The 14,411-nt window shown below is 33.9% G+C and overlaps 1 protein-coding gene and 1 long non-coding RNA gene across 6 annotated transcripts in view; one reads left to right on the top strand and one right to left on the bottom strand.

Moving 5' to 3' along the window:
- Positions 1-14,411, bottom strand: part of AP3B1 (adaptor related protein complex 3 subunit beta 1) — a 273,969-nt gene that overhangs the window by 173,517 nt on the left and 86,041 nt on the right. For all 5 annotated transcript variants that reach the window (XM_073234795.1, XM_073234799.1, XM_073234824.1 and 2 more), the window contains one exon: positions 10,052-10,234. In XM_073234795.1, coding sequence (XP_073090896.1) covers positions 10,052-10,234 — 183 coding nt within the window. The remainder of the gene's footprint in view (positions 1-10,051; positions 10,235-14,411) is intronic.
- LOC140849032 (uncharacterized) lies at positions 805-6,603 on the top strand. The gene is made up of 2 exons (XR_012130485.1): positions 805-4,728; positions 5,126-6,603. It is a non-coding gene; the product is annotated as an uncharacterized lncRNA (long non-coding RNA).

The following is a 14,411-nucleotide window of genomic DNA, read 5'->3' as shown; positions in this document are numbered from 1 at the left end:
AATTTCCATTTTCCTGCATCAGCTTTATTTATAAAATGTCGTGCCCTATAAATATGCAGTTATTTTCTATAGTCAAGCACCCTCTTAACAAATCTTCTCATTAATATGTAAATTTAAAGTCAATCGGTCTTCTCCCTGACAGCCCCATGAATTCCTAGTGCACTGTATAATCGGCTTTGACTTGGCACCCACTATTTATCATCAAAGACGTCAGTTAGAAAAATTATGGAAAATGCACTGCGATTGATATGACCGCAATCTACTTTGTCAACACTTAATTGTTCCTCAAATCATACATTTACATATAAACAGCCTGAACACTGATCTATAATGATGCAAATAAACTAAATTAAAAATCTCTTCTGTCCCTGAGGAAGCTTATTTGTATATGATGTGTTCATTTGAGAACTTATTGACAAAAGCATGTACATCAGCTCATCTCAAAAAATACTTATACTTACTTTCAATTCCTCAAAAAAAACAATTTTGCTACCCTTCAAGCATATAAACACAAACAAATGTTTTAAAGAATTCAAAGAGAAACATGACTTTTTTCTTTGAAAAACAAATTTAATTATGGTTGTTAGCTAATTGCAGTATCTGATAACTATGGATTTGGGGGAGGGACCTTCAAAGTTAGCTTTGAATGGGACATAAGAAGCCAATAAGCAAACGCACAAAAACTTATTAAAAATAAGCAAAAAGATATCTTAGTTTAAAAGTCATGACATAATAGAATTTAAAGGAAAGAATGCTGACCCAGGCATTGCTCTGTTTTGTATTTCCGGATAAGTAATATTATCTTGTAGGATCTGAAGAATCAAAAGTTAGCATAAGTACAGCCATCTTAAGGCCTAAATACCACCCCCTAACCCAAAAGAAGGAAAATCATTAGAATCTTGAAAAACAAGTTAGTTAGCCTGTGTCAATTGTAGTGACCTTTAGTTAGCCAACCATAAATCAGTTAATCATACATGCCTAGCTTATCTTGCTAGAACCACCCTAGACATTCTGAAGGTGATCTCATCTAACCAGACCCCAGGATGTGGCGCCAGCAAAAGATTTATGAGCCTATAGAAAAAACCCTGTATTGTAATTATAGAAAATTTTACCCCTTTTGAAAATGCTATAAAACCTTCTGGCTTTGTGTGCTCTGGGTCCTCGTTGAGACCCGCTGCGACGGGCTGACGTGGACCCCAGCTAGTTGGCTTCTGAATAAATTCCTCTTGCTTGTTGCATCAAGAAACGTCTTTGGTGAGTGATTTGGGGCGGCGCCTTCCTCAGGGGAATCCAACATTTGGGGGCTCGTCCGGGATCATGCGCTCACCCCGCTTCACTCCCGAAGTCGCTCTTGGAGGAAGAGGTAAGATTAGTGGCGCCTTGGTTTGTCTGTGTTCTGTTTTCTGTTTTTCAGTGAGACCGGTCAGAATTCTGAAAGGGGGTACCCACTGTCTGGCAGCTGTCCCGATCCCGTAAAGGGGTCGAGACTGCGGTCGGTAGACGTACTAGGAGCACCGCAGGCTGCAACCCTGGGGGACGCCTCGGGGAGGTTGGGAGGCCAGGGACGCCTGGTAGCCTCCCATCTGTTTTTCCGGCAAGGTGAATCTGATGAGATAGGGTTGATTTTCAGGTGCCAGGAATATCAACCCTCTGATTCCTTTCGGTTTCTGTTTGAAAATCTGAGAAAAAACAAAAAGCGGCCGCTGTGTGTCTAATCTGTGTGTGTCTCTGTTTTTTGTGTCTTTCACGTGCCTAATAATTGTTATACTGACAAGGGGACAGACTCAGACAACCCCCTAAGTGTGTAAATGAATATATCTTTCTACCTCCGGATGGTATTAATGAAATTGATTTAAAGACAAGCGCTTGTGAAAATTGAGTGTTCTAAAACTTCCAGAAAACCTGGTAAAAAAGTGTTAAGCATTAATGCTAATTTGAGTTTGCCTGAGGCGGGCATGTCCTGGTAGTTGTCGGCTGCCTGAGTTTACCTAGAGTCATTTGAGTCATGTTATCTGCTAAATCTTTTAAGAATAGAATGCTTAGAAGCTTGGCTTTGTCTAGTGTTCAGTGGGGGTCTTGTGAGTAGGCTAGCATAGTTGTTGCAGGTAGGTGAACTGGATAAGTGTGGCAAGTGAACACCTTTTAAATTGTGTGTTGCAGTGTGTATGCCTACCTGCAGCCTGAGAATCTTTGTAGTAACTTAAAGCCTTAGAGTTTTGTTAAGTTGAGAAGATGTGCTCTGTGTTTGCTGGGAGATTGTGCTGTGAAGCTCATGGTTGCAGAAATTGTAGAATGTGTTCGTGAGTTTGTTGGTCTAGAAAATGTTAGTTTGACAGTTTGCAGTGTCCTGCTTCTCAGTGTTCACTAGAAGTTAAAGTTTCTAATGGTTTTAAGTTCTAATTAAAACCACTTAAAGTAATAAAGAAAAACATTTCTCTATGCTAAAAGATGTATGTTTTAATAAGAAAAAGTATAAAAAATGAAAACTCTTCTGCATGCTAAAGAATGTGTTTTGTAATAAAAGAAAGTAACTTTGTTCTAAAGTACAGCTATTTATTTAAAGAGAGACAAAGAGAGAAAACAGCGTGGTGCCTTTTGTTGTAGAAGATCAGCTCAGCCTGTTGCTTTGGGGGGAGAGTTAGGATGTTTAGAGATAAAGTGAGATAAACCCAGTCAAGCCGCAGGCAAGCCCAGGCATAATTCTCACCGGCTTATGTGCTTGGGACCATGGGGCAAATGAAGAATAAATTACTATATTCTTACAGATATAGTCATGCCTAGTGAAATTAAAGCAAGTGAGTCTTGATATCAAGTGCACAGCAAAATTAAAATCTCGTTTCCAGTTAAACAGTTTTCTTTAACTGTTAGTCTGCTCTTAATGTTGAAAGATCACAGCAGTTTCTCATGCTTAAAGTCTCAGTGAGTTGCCATGAAATCGTAATGTTAAAGGGACTAAAAGCTAAAGTTTGTTAACAACTGTATAACCTTTATTTGCCTTTGAAATATTTTGTTATTAAAAATGATTGCATGGCCTGAAAAATTGAATTCCTAAGCAGAATAGTAACAAAGCTTTTTTCAGCTGATTAAATGCACTTAGTTAACAAACCAAAATTTATTCTTAAAAATTAAACTGTAGAATCTGGACAAGATTATGTTTCTCCCAGAAAAACAGGTTTCACTGTAAAGGTTTAGATAGACGAACGTGTGACCACTTTTGAGAAAAGTTGTAATAGATTTTTTGAGAACCACCAGGTCTTCTTGTTTAATTTATATGCTGTATGTTTAAAAAAAAAAAAAAAACATGGGGGAATCTACTATTAAAGAGTAAAACATTCTTGAAGCTTTCAGGGAAGACCTGCAAACTTAAGAACTTTCTCTGTTTTTTGTATCTGGTCTTAGACACTTATGCTGAGTTATGTTCTTATTATTTTCACTGTTTGTAAGCTATTGATTGTAAGCCAAAGGTCATCATTTCTCAGTCCCTAAATGAAGAAGTAAAATTCCTGATCTCTTTCATCTCAAATCATATTTCTGGTCATATCTGAATATCTGTGTGAAAGAAAGAGACATTTAAATTTGCGATTCTGCTTAAACTTTTAAGTTGAATTTGACTATAGCCATATTCATTCTTTGTATGTATATCTAACAGGTCTTTTGTATGCCTGGTGATATTATACTCTGCCTTGAGTTTAGACAGTTCTTTCAGCTAAATATGAATTCTTATTGTAGCTTTTTTCCCCTCCTGAGGATGAAAGCAGAAGAATCTACCATCTGCTACCATTCTCTCAAGAATGCTTAGTAACCTAGAATTAGTTTGACTTTCTGTATGTTGTCTTTAAAAATTGACAGCAGCAGTCTCCCCTGCTGCCCCACTTTTTAAGATATCTCGTTTACTGTGCTGAGTATATAGACAATAAATGTGTAATGATAGTTCTAAAAAAATTAAATGCAAAAAGGTGCTTTTACCTCTAGTTAACTCTGATATTTTCCAGAGGGCCCCTGGAACATGTCAGAGGAATTTTTTCTCACTAGACAAAGTATTTGACTAATTTGGCTTATTTATCTGATATATATATATTTATTTACCAAGAAAGCACTGTCAAAGAGAATGATGCTAAACTTTGTTACTGAATGTTTTGTATTACAGAAATATCAGAATTTCCTTATGTCAACTGTTTTACAGTAAGCTCTCATCATATCTTTAACCATTGTCATTTGTAAGTCTTTTGTCATTTATAGTATTATCCCTAAACTGGTAAAGAACTAGATTTCAGCAGAACAGGTATTAGTTACATAAGATTACATAAACTAAAGAAAATGATTTTGTGTCTTTTTGTTTCAAATGTTGCTGGTAAAGTGTTTTAACCTTGTTCTCTTAAACTGACAACAGTTTAGTAAATGACTATCTTTATGAGCAGAATTGAAACATCCTTCTCTCTACTTGATCCCTCCAGAGTTTAAAAACTTTCAGTGACTGTTTTTGTATTCCATGGCAGTATGTTTATTTGCACGAGTTCAATAAGAATCTGCTTTCCTTGTGAGAAGACTACTTAAGAACACTGGTTATACTACCAGGGCTTTGACTGGAATGTCGTACCTGAGAGACATGTGCATAGACTCAGATGTGAACAACTTTAAAGAACTAAGATTGACTTTATAAAGCCAACAAAGCCCCTTGGAAGAACTGGCCTGGTACCTTGCTTACAGAGTTCCCAGCAGCCTTACCAGGTGAGTAAAGAAGGTCACTTCCTGGCAGGTGCAGAGACCTCGAGAAGAGAAGAATTCATCCAAATCTACAGGTACTGCAGGCAAAGCCTTATGGCAAGTCTGGCTTGGCTGTCTGGCCTCAAGAGGCCTTTAAAAGTTCAATCTGAAATTCCTTACAAAAAGTTCCAGCAAAGCATATTTAAAAGAGCCTGTGTAATCAATTGCTCTTCTTGCTGCACCTGTGCAAATAATCAAGCCAGCTGTTAATTATTTTCTTAACCTAGTTACTTCTAGTAAAAATGAGAATGATTTTAGAGAGAAGTATCGTTTCAATAATGCAGCCTCCTTCCAGAATAAAAAATGCAACTCCAGATGTTGCTACATGACCTAATAACACAATTTGTTTTATCTTGCCTAGAAGCCACAAAACTGCAAATAGTAATAAAAATGAAACCCAGAATAGAAGCGCCAGCCTTCTGAAGCCCTCTCAACTGACCAGTGATGGAGACCTAGCTGCACCCTTTACTGCGCCCCCTTCTCAGCATGAAGCAGCCAGAGCGGTCATCACCCCTCTTCCCTAGCAGCAGCTAGAGTCTCTATCTGTAGAAGAAAGAATGAGACCATACCCATAGCCTTCCCTGGTAAAAACAGGTATTTAATCCCTCCTCCCGAGGGATAGTGGGCTTGTAACACTGGAGTGACCCCATGTGTCTCTACTTCTGCCTTCAACTCCTCCCGTGATTTCTGTATCATGGTCCAGCTGGTGCCCAGGTTGATGTATCATGATGATCTCTCATTCGTAGCTGAATTTGAACCTAAGCATAGATATAAGAGAGAGCCGGTCTCGCTGACCTTAGCCGTGTTGTTAGAGATAAGAGTCGCAGCTGGAGTGGGAACGGAGGCAGCCGCTATTGTTCAAGGGAACCAGCATTATGAAAGACTAAGGACTGCTATTGATGAAGACCTAAAAACCATAGAGCAATCCATTACAAAACTTGAAGAATCTCTGACTTCCCTCTCTGAGGTAGTCTTACAGAATAGACGAGGGCTAGATCTGCTGTTCCTAAAAGGAGGAGGACTGTGTGCAGCTTTAAGAGAAGAATGCTGCTTTTATGCAGATCATTCCGGGATAGTAAGAGATTCAATGTCAAAACTTAGAGAAAGGCTAGATCAGAGGAAGAGAGAGCGAGAAGCAGGCCAAGGACTGTTTGAATCTTAGTTCACTAGGTCCCCGTGGTTTACAACCCTGATATCCACTCTGGCTAGGCCCCTACTCATCCTTGTGTTGCTCCTAACTTTGAGACCCTGCATATTAAACCGGTTGATAACTTTTGTTAGAGAAAGAGTGAGTGCTGTTCATGTACTAATGTTGAAGCAACAATACCACTCACTCACCTCACAAGAAGATACAAACATTCCATGATTGGAATGCCCCAAAAAGAGAAGTGGGGAAATGTAGGATCTGAAGAATCAAAAGTTAGCATAAGTACAGCCATCTTAAGGCCTAAATACCACCCCCTAACCCAAAAGAAGGAAAATCATTAGAATCTTGAAAAACAAGTTAGTTAGCCTGTGTCAATTGTAGTGACCTTTAGTTAGCCAACCATAAATCAGTTAATCATACATGCCTAGCTTATCTTGCTAGAACCACCCTAGACATTCTGAAGGTGATCTCATCTAACCAGACCCCAGGATGTGGCGCCAGCAAAAGATTTATGAGCCTATAGAAAAAACCCTGTATTGTAATTATAGAAAATTTTACCCCTTTTGAAAATGCTATAAAACCTTCTGGCTTTGTGTGCTCTGGGTCCTCGTTGAGACCCGCTGCGACGGGCTGACGTGGACCCCAGCTAGTTGGCTTCTGAATAAATTCCTCTTGCTTGTTGCATCAAGAAACGTCTTTGGTGAGTGATTTGGGGCGGCGCCTTCCTCAGGGGAATCCAACAATCTTAGGTGATGCGTTAAACGCTGTATGCCTTAGTTTCTTCATCTATAAAATGCATATAATAATGCCCACTACACAATCCCAAATAAAACACTATATAAGAAAGAAAAGTAAAATGATAAATTTGTAAACAGAGCTTCACAGTATTATTTTTCACATTTTCTCTTAGTACTCAAGAAATTTCTTGTATTTTAGGGAATTTGGTATTTATGGGCAGTTTTTTATTTTAAATAAATTTTAAGTCAATATACTATTTTAGTGATGCTGTTTTCTCACTTGCAAATACATTTACTTCAAGATAAATGGACCTGTATATATCATAACAGCATTCAAATAACATTCAAGTAAATGACTTCTGCCTGTGTGTAAAAGGGGACTAGGGGCAAGAATGAACACCTACTCCACTGATTCCATGAAGAAAACATATTCAAGTGTTGATGGTAAAAGGATGGAAAAGGATGGTAACAACTCAGCACTGACACTGCTCCAGCATGTTCCACTTTGTCTTTCCATCCTGTAATACTTTAAATGTTCATTACATAGTATGCTTTTTACAACAGAAGAAGTGAAAAATGAAAGCAGATATAAATGCCAAATATTTCTCAGTTTCTTCCAGGGCTGGTCAAACTTGACTTTATCATTCAGTTTAGCAACTTCTCAAATTAAAATTACCATGTAGACATAAGTTCAAGTCTAGGCCAAAGTCTCCAAGACTACAAGTAGCTACACTGCTCACTCAAAGGTTTCTCAGTAAAACAGAAGAATAACTAGCCACAGGTAAAGTCAGAAATGTGCTTACTGTGTTTACTGAAGGAGTAAGCACAGTCATAGTGTAAGTAACAGTAATCCATTTGAAACTTGGTTTGTGCTTAAGGTCTAACATCTTTGACAATCCCTTACTTCTAATACTACAACAAAGGATGCCCCTTCCAATCTCTCCTGCTGAGATTGAACACAACATATATATATATACAAAGAGAGATAAAAAAGCCTGTTATTTTGGTCATTTTGAAGTCAACTAATATTTTAAATTAGTAAATAAAGTGGAATGTGTTATCCAAAGTAAAATTTGTAACTACCAGAACAACTGGAATTAAATGGCTGCCAATAATTGTCTCTTAAGGGGTTAACTAAGAGACTATGAGAAGGAAGACTTAATTTTTAATTTCACCATGTACTTGAATTGCTTCTATAATTAAAAAGAATATATATGATTATAGTTAGATAAACCTTTAAAAATCTCCTATTTTAGTTGTTTTTCTTTTCTTTAAGCCAAGGAAATCATATGCAAAGTTACGTATGAAAGGAAGGCAAAGGTAAAGCCTGCTCTGTTTGAGGGAGGGCAGGAGCCCAGAGAGCTACATAGTCTAGTGCACCACTGCCCCCCTTGGTTGTTCCTGGGACAGTGCTACAGCATCCTGAGGGCAGAGGTGTACATTTGAAAATTACTGATTTAGTCTAGTAGCCACATAATTTAGAATAATGCCAAGGTCAGCCTGCAAATAAGTGGCAAAGATAAGAAATTGTTTAGCCCAATTCCAGTGTATCCAGGACAATGACCAGACTTCATCTCATGTTTGTAATAATTAATGTTCATGGAATTAACATGTGAAAACACAAAGTATGCATTGAGTTCCAATTTTTCAAATTATCTGTCAAAAGAAAAGTGTATGTGGTATTTAACTTCTTTGCTTTGCAGATCACTTTAAACATGAGTTTTATCTAAAATGAGATGAAATAAAATTCAAGGAAGAGAAATACAAATAAACAGGCCAACTACAAAAACTGAGATTTTAAAGTCCATTACATATCCTTAGAAGATATGGTGAGAAGTATAAACTTTAAGTCCAATTTCTACATAATGACAAAGCAAAGTATCATTTGCATACAGCTACTAAAAATTATTTGATGGTAAAAGGAAAGTAAAATTTTAAAGTGCTGTTAAATAGTGACAATGATTAGATAAGCCAGAATTATCTATAACCTTACATAAAAGGAAAAAGATGTATCTGCAAAGTAGTCTGGATACGAACTGGCTGAATCAAACAACTAGCTATTAGCAACAAAAATCTCTTGCCAAAATTATCATTTACTTGAAAGGGCCAAGACATTTGCAGCATGGACATGTTGCTTAATCCAAAAGAGTGCCATCAAAAGCTTACTTTGCTCAATGATAAATATAATTAACTTTATAATAAAAGCACAGGTGGATAGTAAAATTTCATTAGTTGAAGAGCCTTATGTGGCATAAGACTTTTTACATATGAATAATTTAAAACATACTTTGATTTTCAAACAGAATAACCTGAACACTTTTTAGACATTAATATTACAATGGAGTCAATATTATAAACAGTCTTCTAGATAAAGATACATTAAGTCTGTATTCCAATTATGTTACAATCATTTGTACACAAATTTATGAATAGGCCTTGAATGTTCAGTATGACTCGCTTTTATTAGAAATATTAAAATGAGAGAAAGATGTATGTAAAATGGAAAAAATGTTCATAATACATGTTTAGATTACATTTCAAACTTTCAGAAGTTTAAGATGTTTAAAATGTTTATCAATGTTTTCTACAATGACTTAGTATTGTTTATCCAGAAGTACATCTGATTTTCTACAAAATCTACAATACTGCTTTTCAAAAAAAGACAAAAAAGCAGTATTACAAGATTAAAACAAGTGTGCTATTTTTTAATATTTAATGATTTCTTTGAATAAGTTTAAAACTTAGACATAAATCTTAAATATATACACAGAGAGATTTCTTGCAAACTATGTAATACAATTTTCTAAATTGTCAAAATACTAAAAAGAATAAGGTATGCCTCTAATGTTACTCTGCACATAGAAAACAAATTCATTTTAAGGTATATTTAATTATGAATTTCACTAAAAACTCTATCAGTTTAAATGAAAAAAAAAGAAAAACAAGCATTTTAGAAATATAAAACCAGGAAAAAGTTGTTTTTAAGTTCAACAATATTTATCTATAAAGACAAGAAATTATCTTTGGTATAAATTCATGTGGTAGACTCACATTACCTACATTTTCAAGTGAGTCCTTGGAATAGTTGGAACTCAAAGGTGTGAAAACAACTAATTTAAAAAAAATCCATGATTTGGCACCTACAGCTCCTAACAAGAGCCTATTGCAAGGTAGCACACTAAAAGTTCATACATTATGTCATTAAGTATGTATCAAGCAATGCCAAAACAATGAACAATTATCCTTGAAGCAATTATGCTTTCCAAAAGAATATGAAAAAAATGATTCCTCCTTAAATATGCAGATTTCTGTATTTTACTACTCTTAATTTTTGTACACATTTTTTAAAAGCTTTTCCATTTTCTTAGTATACTTTGTAAGATGAAGACTGTTCAACACTTACCTCTTTCCAAGGACTGACAAACTGTGTACGAGCATATCGAGTTAGCATGTGGATTATGACAACCTGCCCCCACTCTTCTACATCAATTAGTAGATTACACAATTTGCGGTAATTCTTGTGAATCAGATCTATTCTATCCGGGCATACTTCTTCAAAAGCCATCACAACACTACCAGCTACCAGCTAGAAAAGAAAGAAATAGTAACTCATTAAAAAATATTTTCCTCGATCAAAGATTCTACTTAGGCATTACAGAGTACAATCAATATTATGACAATCAATACCTAAAGCATTCAGTCATTTAATTAATAAATGATTGTTCATGTTTCAATAACAAATTTTAAAGTGTCACTTCCTCAAAGAATAATAGTTGTAACATATCATGTACTTTCCTGAAGTGTTAGACGTATTAGTATTAGAAATTCTGAAAATTTTTCTTTCTTCAGGTTAAATTTCAATAAATTATACATACATGGATTAAACATAATGTACATACATTCATTAAAAATGAATTCAAAGATTCATTATTTTAGTACATAACAAATTCAGAAAAAGAATCAAGATAATAACAAAGACCACATGGTGTCAGGTAAGATAAGAATAACAATAATTCCACAATGAATTTTTATCTTAAAATATGTGTTAGGAACTTGTAAATGTTTTTGGTACAAAAACACTTTTAAACCTTACACATTTTAATCTGCCTGTTAATTTTTTACACAAATAGTTTATTTACAAAGAAAACACACAGGCTAAACTTTTAGTACATCATGATCACTTCTGTAACACTGTGTATAGGTTGAAATAACATGTTATAAATAAAAGTCAGTTTTCTTCAAGAGCAATTAATGAACCATAAATGCTGTTTTTGGAATTGTCATGCTTTTGCAAAGTGGTAAAATTAAGATTTCTTTCATATAAAGATACAACCTAAGCAGAACATATAATACACAAATACTTTTATATATGTACCATTGATACATGTGCAGCTAGTCAACAATAAAATACGGTTTTGAAAAAATAAATTAATATCATATTCTTTCTGAACACTAGGGATCTTCATTTGAGTGTCTAAAATTTCCCCAATGACTTAAAATAAGCAATTAAATAGAAATATAACTTACTGAACTGGTACTTTTTGAAAAATATTAGATACAATGATATTCACATTTTTAGTGTTTGTTCCTCTTCTTGGCTGACATTTAGTTTATTAATATGCAAGCAACAATACAATTGAAAGAAAACAGCTCAGAATATAGACTTGCTATTATGCTAAACAAGTTTCTAGTCCTGTGGGGATTTTATGAATTACCAATCAGTACAAACGTGAAGCCGCATTTATTGACTCCAGCCCTGCCCATATACTGGTGCCTGCTGGTCCCAGCATGTATGCACCTCAATCGAAAAAGCAAAGAATTGATTATTTGTATGAACTAAATAAAAATGTATTGTACTTATAATTTTCTATTTGCTATTGATACGGAAAAGAAGTTAAGTTCATGTTTTCAACTCCGTATTTTGGTATCTTCTGCATAAATTACTCTTCAAAAATTACATTGGGATAATCATATTTCTAAAAGGTTAGAATTTGTGTCATTTAAAAATCTCTCAAAACAACTAAGTTAATAATGTCAAACTATATTTTAGTATTTGTGAAATGTATTTACATTTATTTCACATATATGTCAACCTTATAGTAATATAAGAAATACGTATCATTTGGCTAATAAAATAAAAATAAATAGTACCACCTACAATAAAATAATTCATAAAATTAAAATAATAATTCAACAAAGTTTCAATTTAAGAAACACTACATAAAATCAAGTTATTTTACCTAAGCCTAGAAATTCTTTTTTCAAAGTGTTTAGTAGATGCCACATAATTTAAAGGAAAATCAGCTTATCTCATGTTATTCAATTTACTAAACCAACAGCTATAGGTACAATTCTAAAGTACTAACAGTATGAAAAAGAAAGAAAATAATTAATTAATTACAAGTAAAGTTTAAGGAAACACAAATCTAATTAGGAAGAATGTAAAGAAAAATACTTTTACAAAATAAGGCTGGCCATTTTAGATATTTCATTGTATGGATTTAACAAACTGACCTAGGCTAAACCCTAATGGAAGAATTAATAATTCTGGTCTATCAAATGTTCAATATTCTATAAAACTTCCAGAATTAAAATAAAATGATCTACTCAGATTTTAAAACCAAAAACATTGGTTTCCCAAAAACAGACAGTTAATTTCCATCTCACTGTGTCAATAGTAGCTTTTTATATAAGGGGACAAAATAAATCACTTCAACAAGACCAGCAATGAGCTCATCAAATTCAAATGCAGTTTTCCATTTATGTATTTTTTATATTAAAGCTATAAACACGGTTCATTTATCTTCCCTTGGTTGCCACGTTTTTCTGTGCTGTTGCTATGAACTTCAGCCATTAGCTGTGCTCCAAGGTAAACTACATGAACCATCAACAAAAGTGACACCCTATCTATGGAGTTCATATTTTCTCCAGATTATCTATGCTAGTTGACAAGCTGGTAATGAAAAAAATCACACTAAGCAAATGGTTCCTCTAATAACAATAAATTTTCTATAAAATTATGAAGGGTACAAAACGTTTCCTTGCATCTATTTTGTCATGAATTCTAATTAACGTTGCAAAAACCTGAGAGTGCTGGGTCATCACAAGAAGTGCATCAGGATTTGATTGATAATATGGGGTAGGTTGGCCAATGCTGCCAAGATTTTCTTCTCTTAAATTAATGGCCATCCAACCTGCCCTAATCATACAGCCCAAATGATATTCCCCTTCTTATTTCAATTTTCTTGAGGCATGGAAAATAGGAAAGATCAGTCATTTATCTTCTAATAGCTGGATAATAGATCTATCACAATAAAACATCTGCACAAACTCAGAGGTGTGTCTTTGTGCCCACAACAGTGAAGCATTTACCAACATTAAATCAGTAACTTATAAAATGGTGTCTTCCCCCACAGTTTAGTTATGAATTACCAATATACTTATTAAACATTATTTTGTAGCTAAATTAAGGAAAGTTTGTGATAAAAAAAACATAAACAAACAACTCAGTTTTTCAGTAGGCATTGACCTAATTTGTTTTTCTAAGAAACTGTTTTCTTTTAGAAAGTTAAATCCTATCAAAAGCATTTCTTTAAAATTAACCTGAAAGGAAAAGGAAATAAGTATCACCCTGCTTTTGAGAAGTTCTAAATAAAAGAGACTGTTAACTGCTATGCTCAAATTGTTCAACAAGTATGGATTTCTACATTATAAAGAAAAACAAGAGAAAGTGTTATAAATTGAAAACCTTTATAACTGAATTTATAACTGAACATTAGGAAAGGTTTGTAGTAAAGAACAAAAGTGTTAGGATATGTTAAAAAGAGAAAAGAGGTATTGAAAATGGTAAATCTAGGAATATAAAATGAAGAAACTAATGAAAACTTACAACAGCTAATTAGAAAGCATAAAACATAGATAAAATACTCCCTTTTAGTTTCATTAACAAAGAAATGAAACTAAACATAGTTTCATTTCTATGCCTTTACAGTTGTGAGGTTTCTATTATATATTTTTTAATTTAGGGATACCTTCCAACAACAGTTACCTAAGTAACACTAAAATATTCTTCTAGTTCATTTGACCGTAACTCGATTCCTAAGCCCAAACTGATTTATTTTCAGGAAAAAAAACATATGACAAATACCAGTATTTTTTAGTAAAAGGAAAAGGCTATTCCATTTTAATATGTTTATATTTCCATCTTGCCTTAAAATAAGAATACTAGAAGTAATTTTCTTTGAGATCTCAATTGTAAGAAAATCTTCCTTTAGACTAAAAGAAGCAACAGAAGGTATACCTCAAAATGAACAGATATTAGATGAAATTTTTAAATACATTTAGCACCTTTGAAATTTACATTTATCAGCAGCAATAAGCAACATCAACATCATGATATTGATCCCAAGAAGCTTCTGCTGATAACAGGTTAATTTCTTTTTAAAATGTAGAAACAATAAGACTTGGTTCATTTATAATTGGGAAGTGTCTAAACAAAAATGATTTGGGATTATCACTGATTTTAAATTTCAATGCTGACATTATTAATCTGGGGGAGAAAATATAGCTGGCTTCTTCAATAATTATTACAGTCAAAAGAACTAATAAAGATAAGAACTATCTATATAGACATCAACATATTTTTAATCTTTCTACAACAGCTTATAATCAAACAAAGGAAAAAAATCAGAAAACATTCTAAAAACATAATTTAAATAATGTGTAGACAAGTTAGTGTACCTGGATAAATCTTAATCTCCCAA

Source organism: Manis javanica, chromosome 1, assembly GCF_040802235.1.
Source record: "Manis javanica isolate MJ-LG chromosome 1, MJ_LKY, whole genome shotgun sequence".
NCBI classification, from domain to species: domain Eukaryota; kingdom Metazoa; phylum Chordata; class Mammalia; order Pholidota; family Manidae; genus Manis; species Manis javanica.
This window is presented reverse-complemented; position numbering and strand designations above follow the sequence as displayed.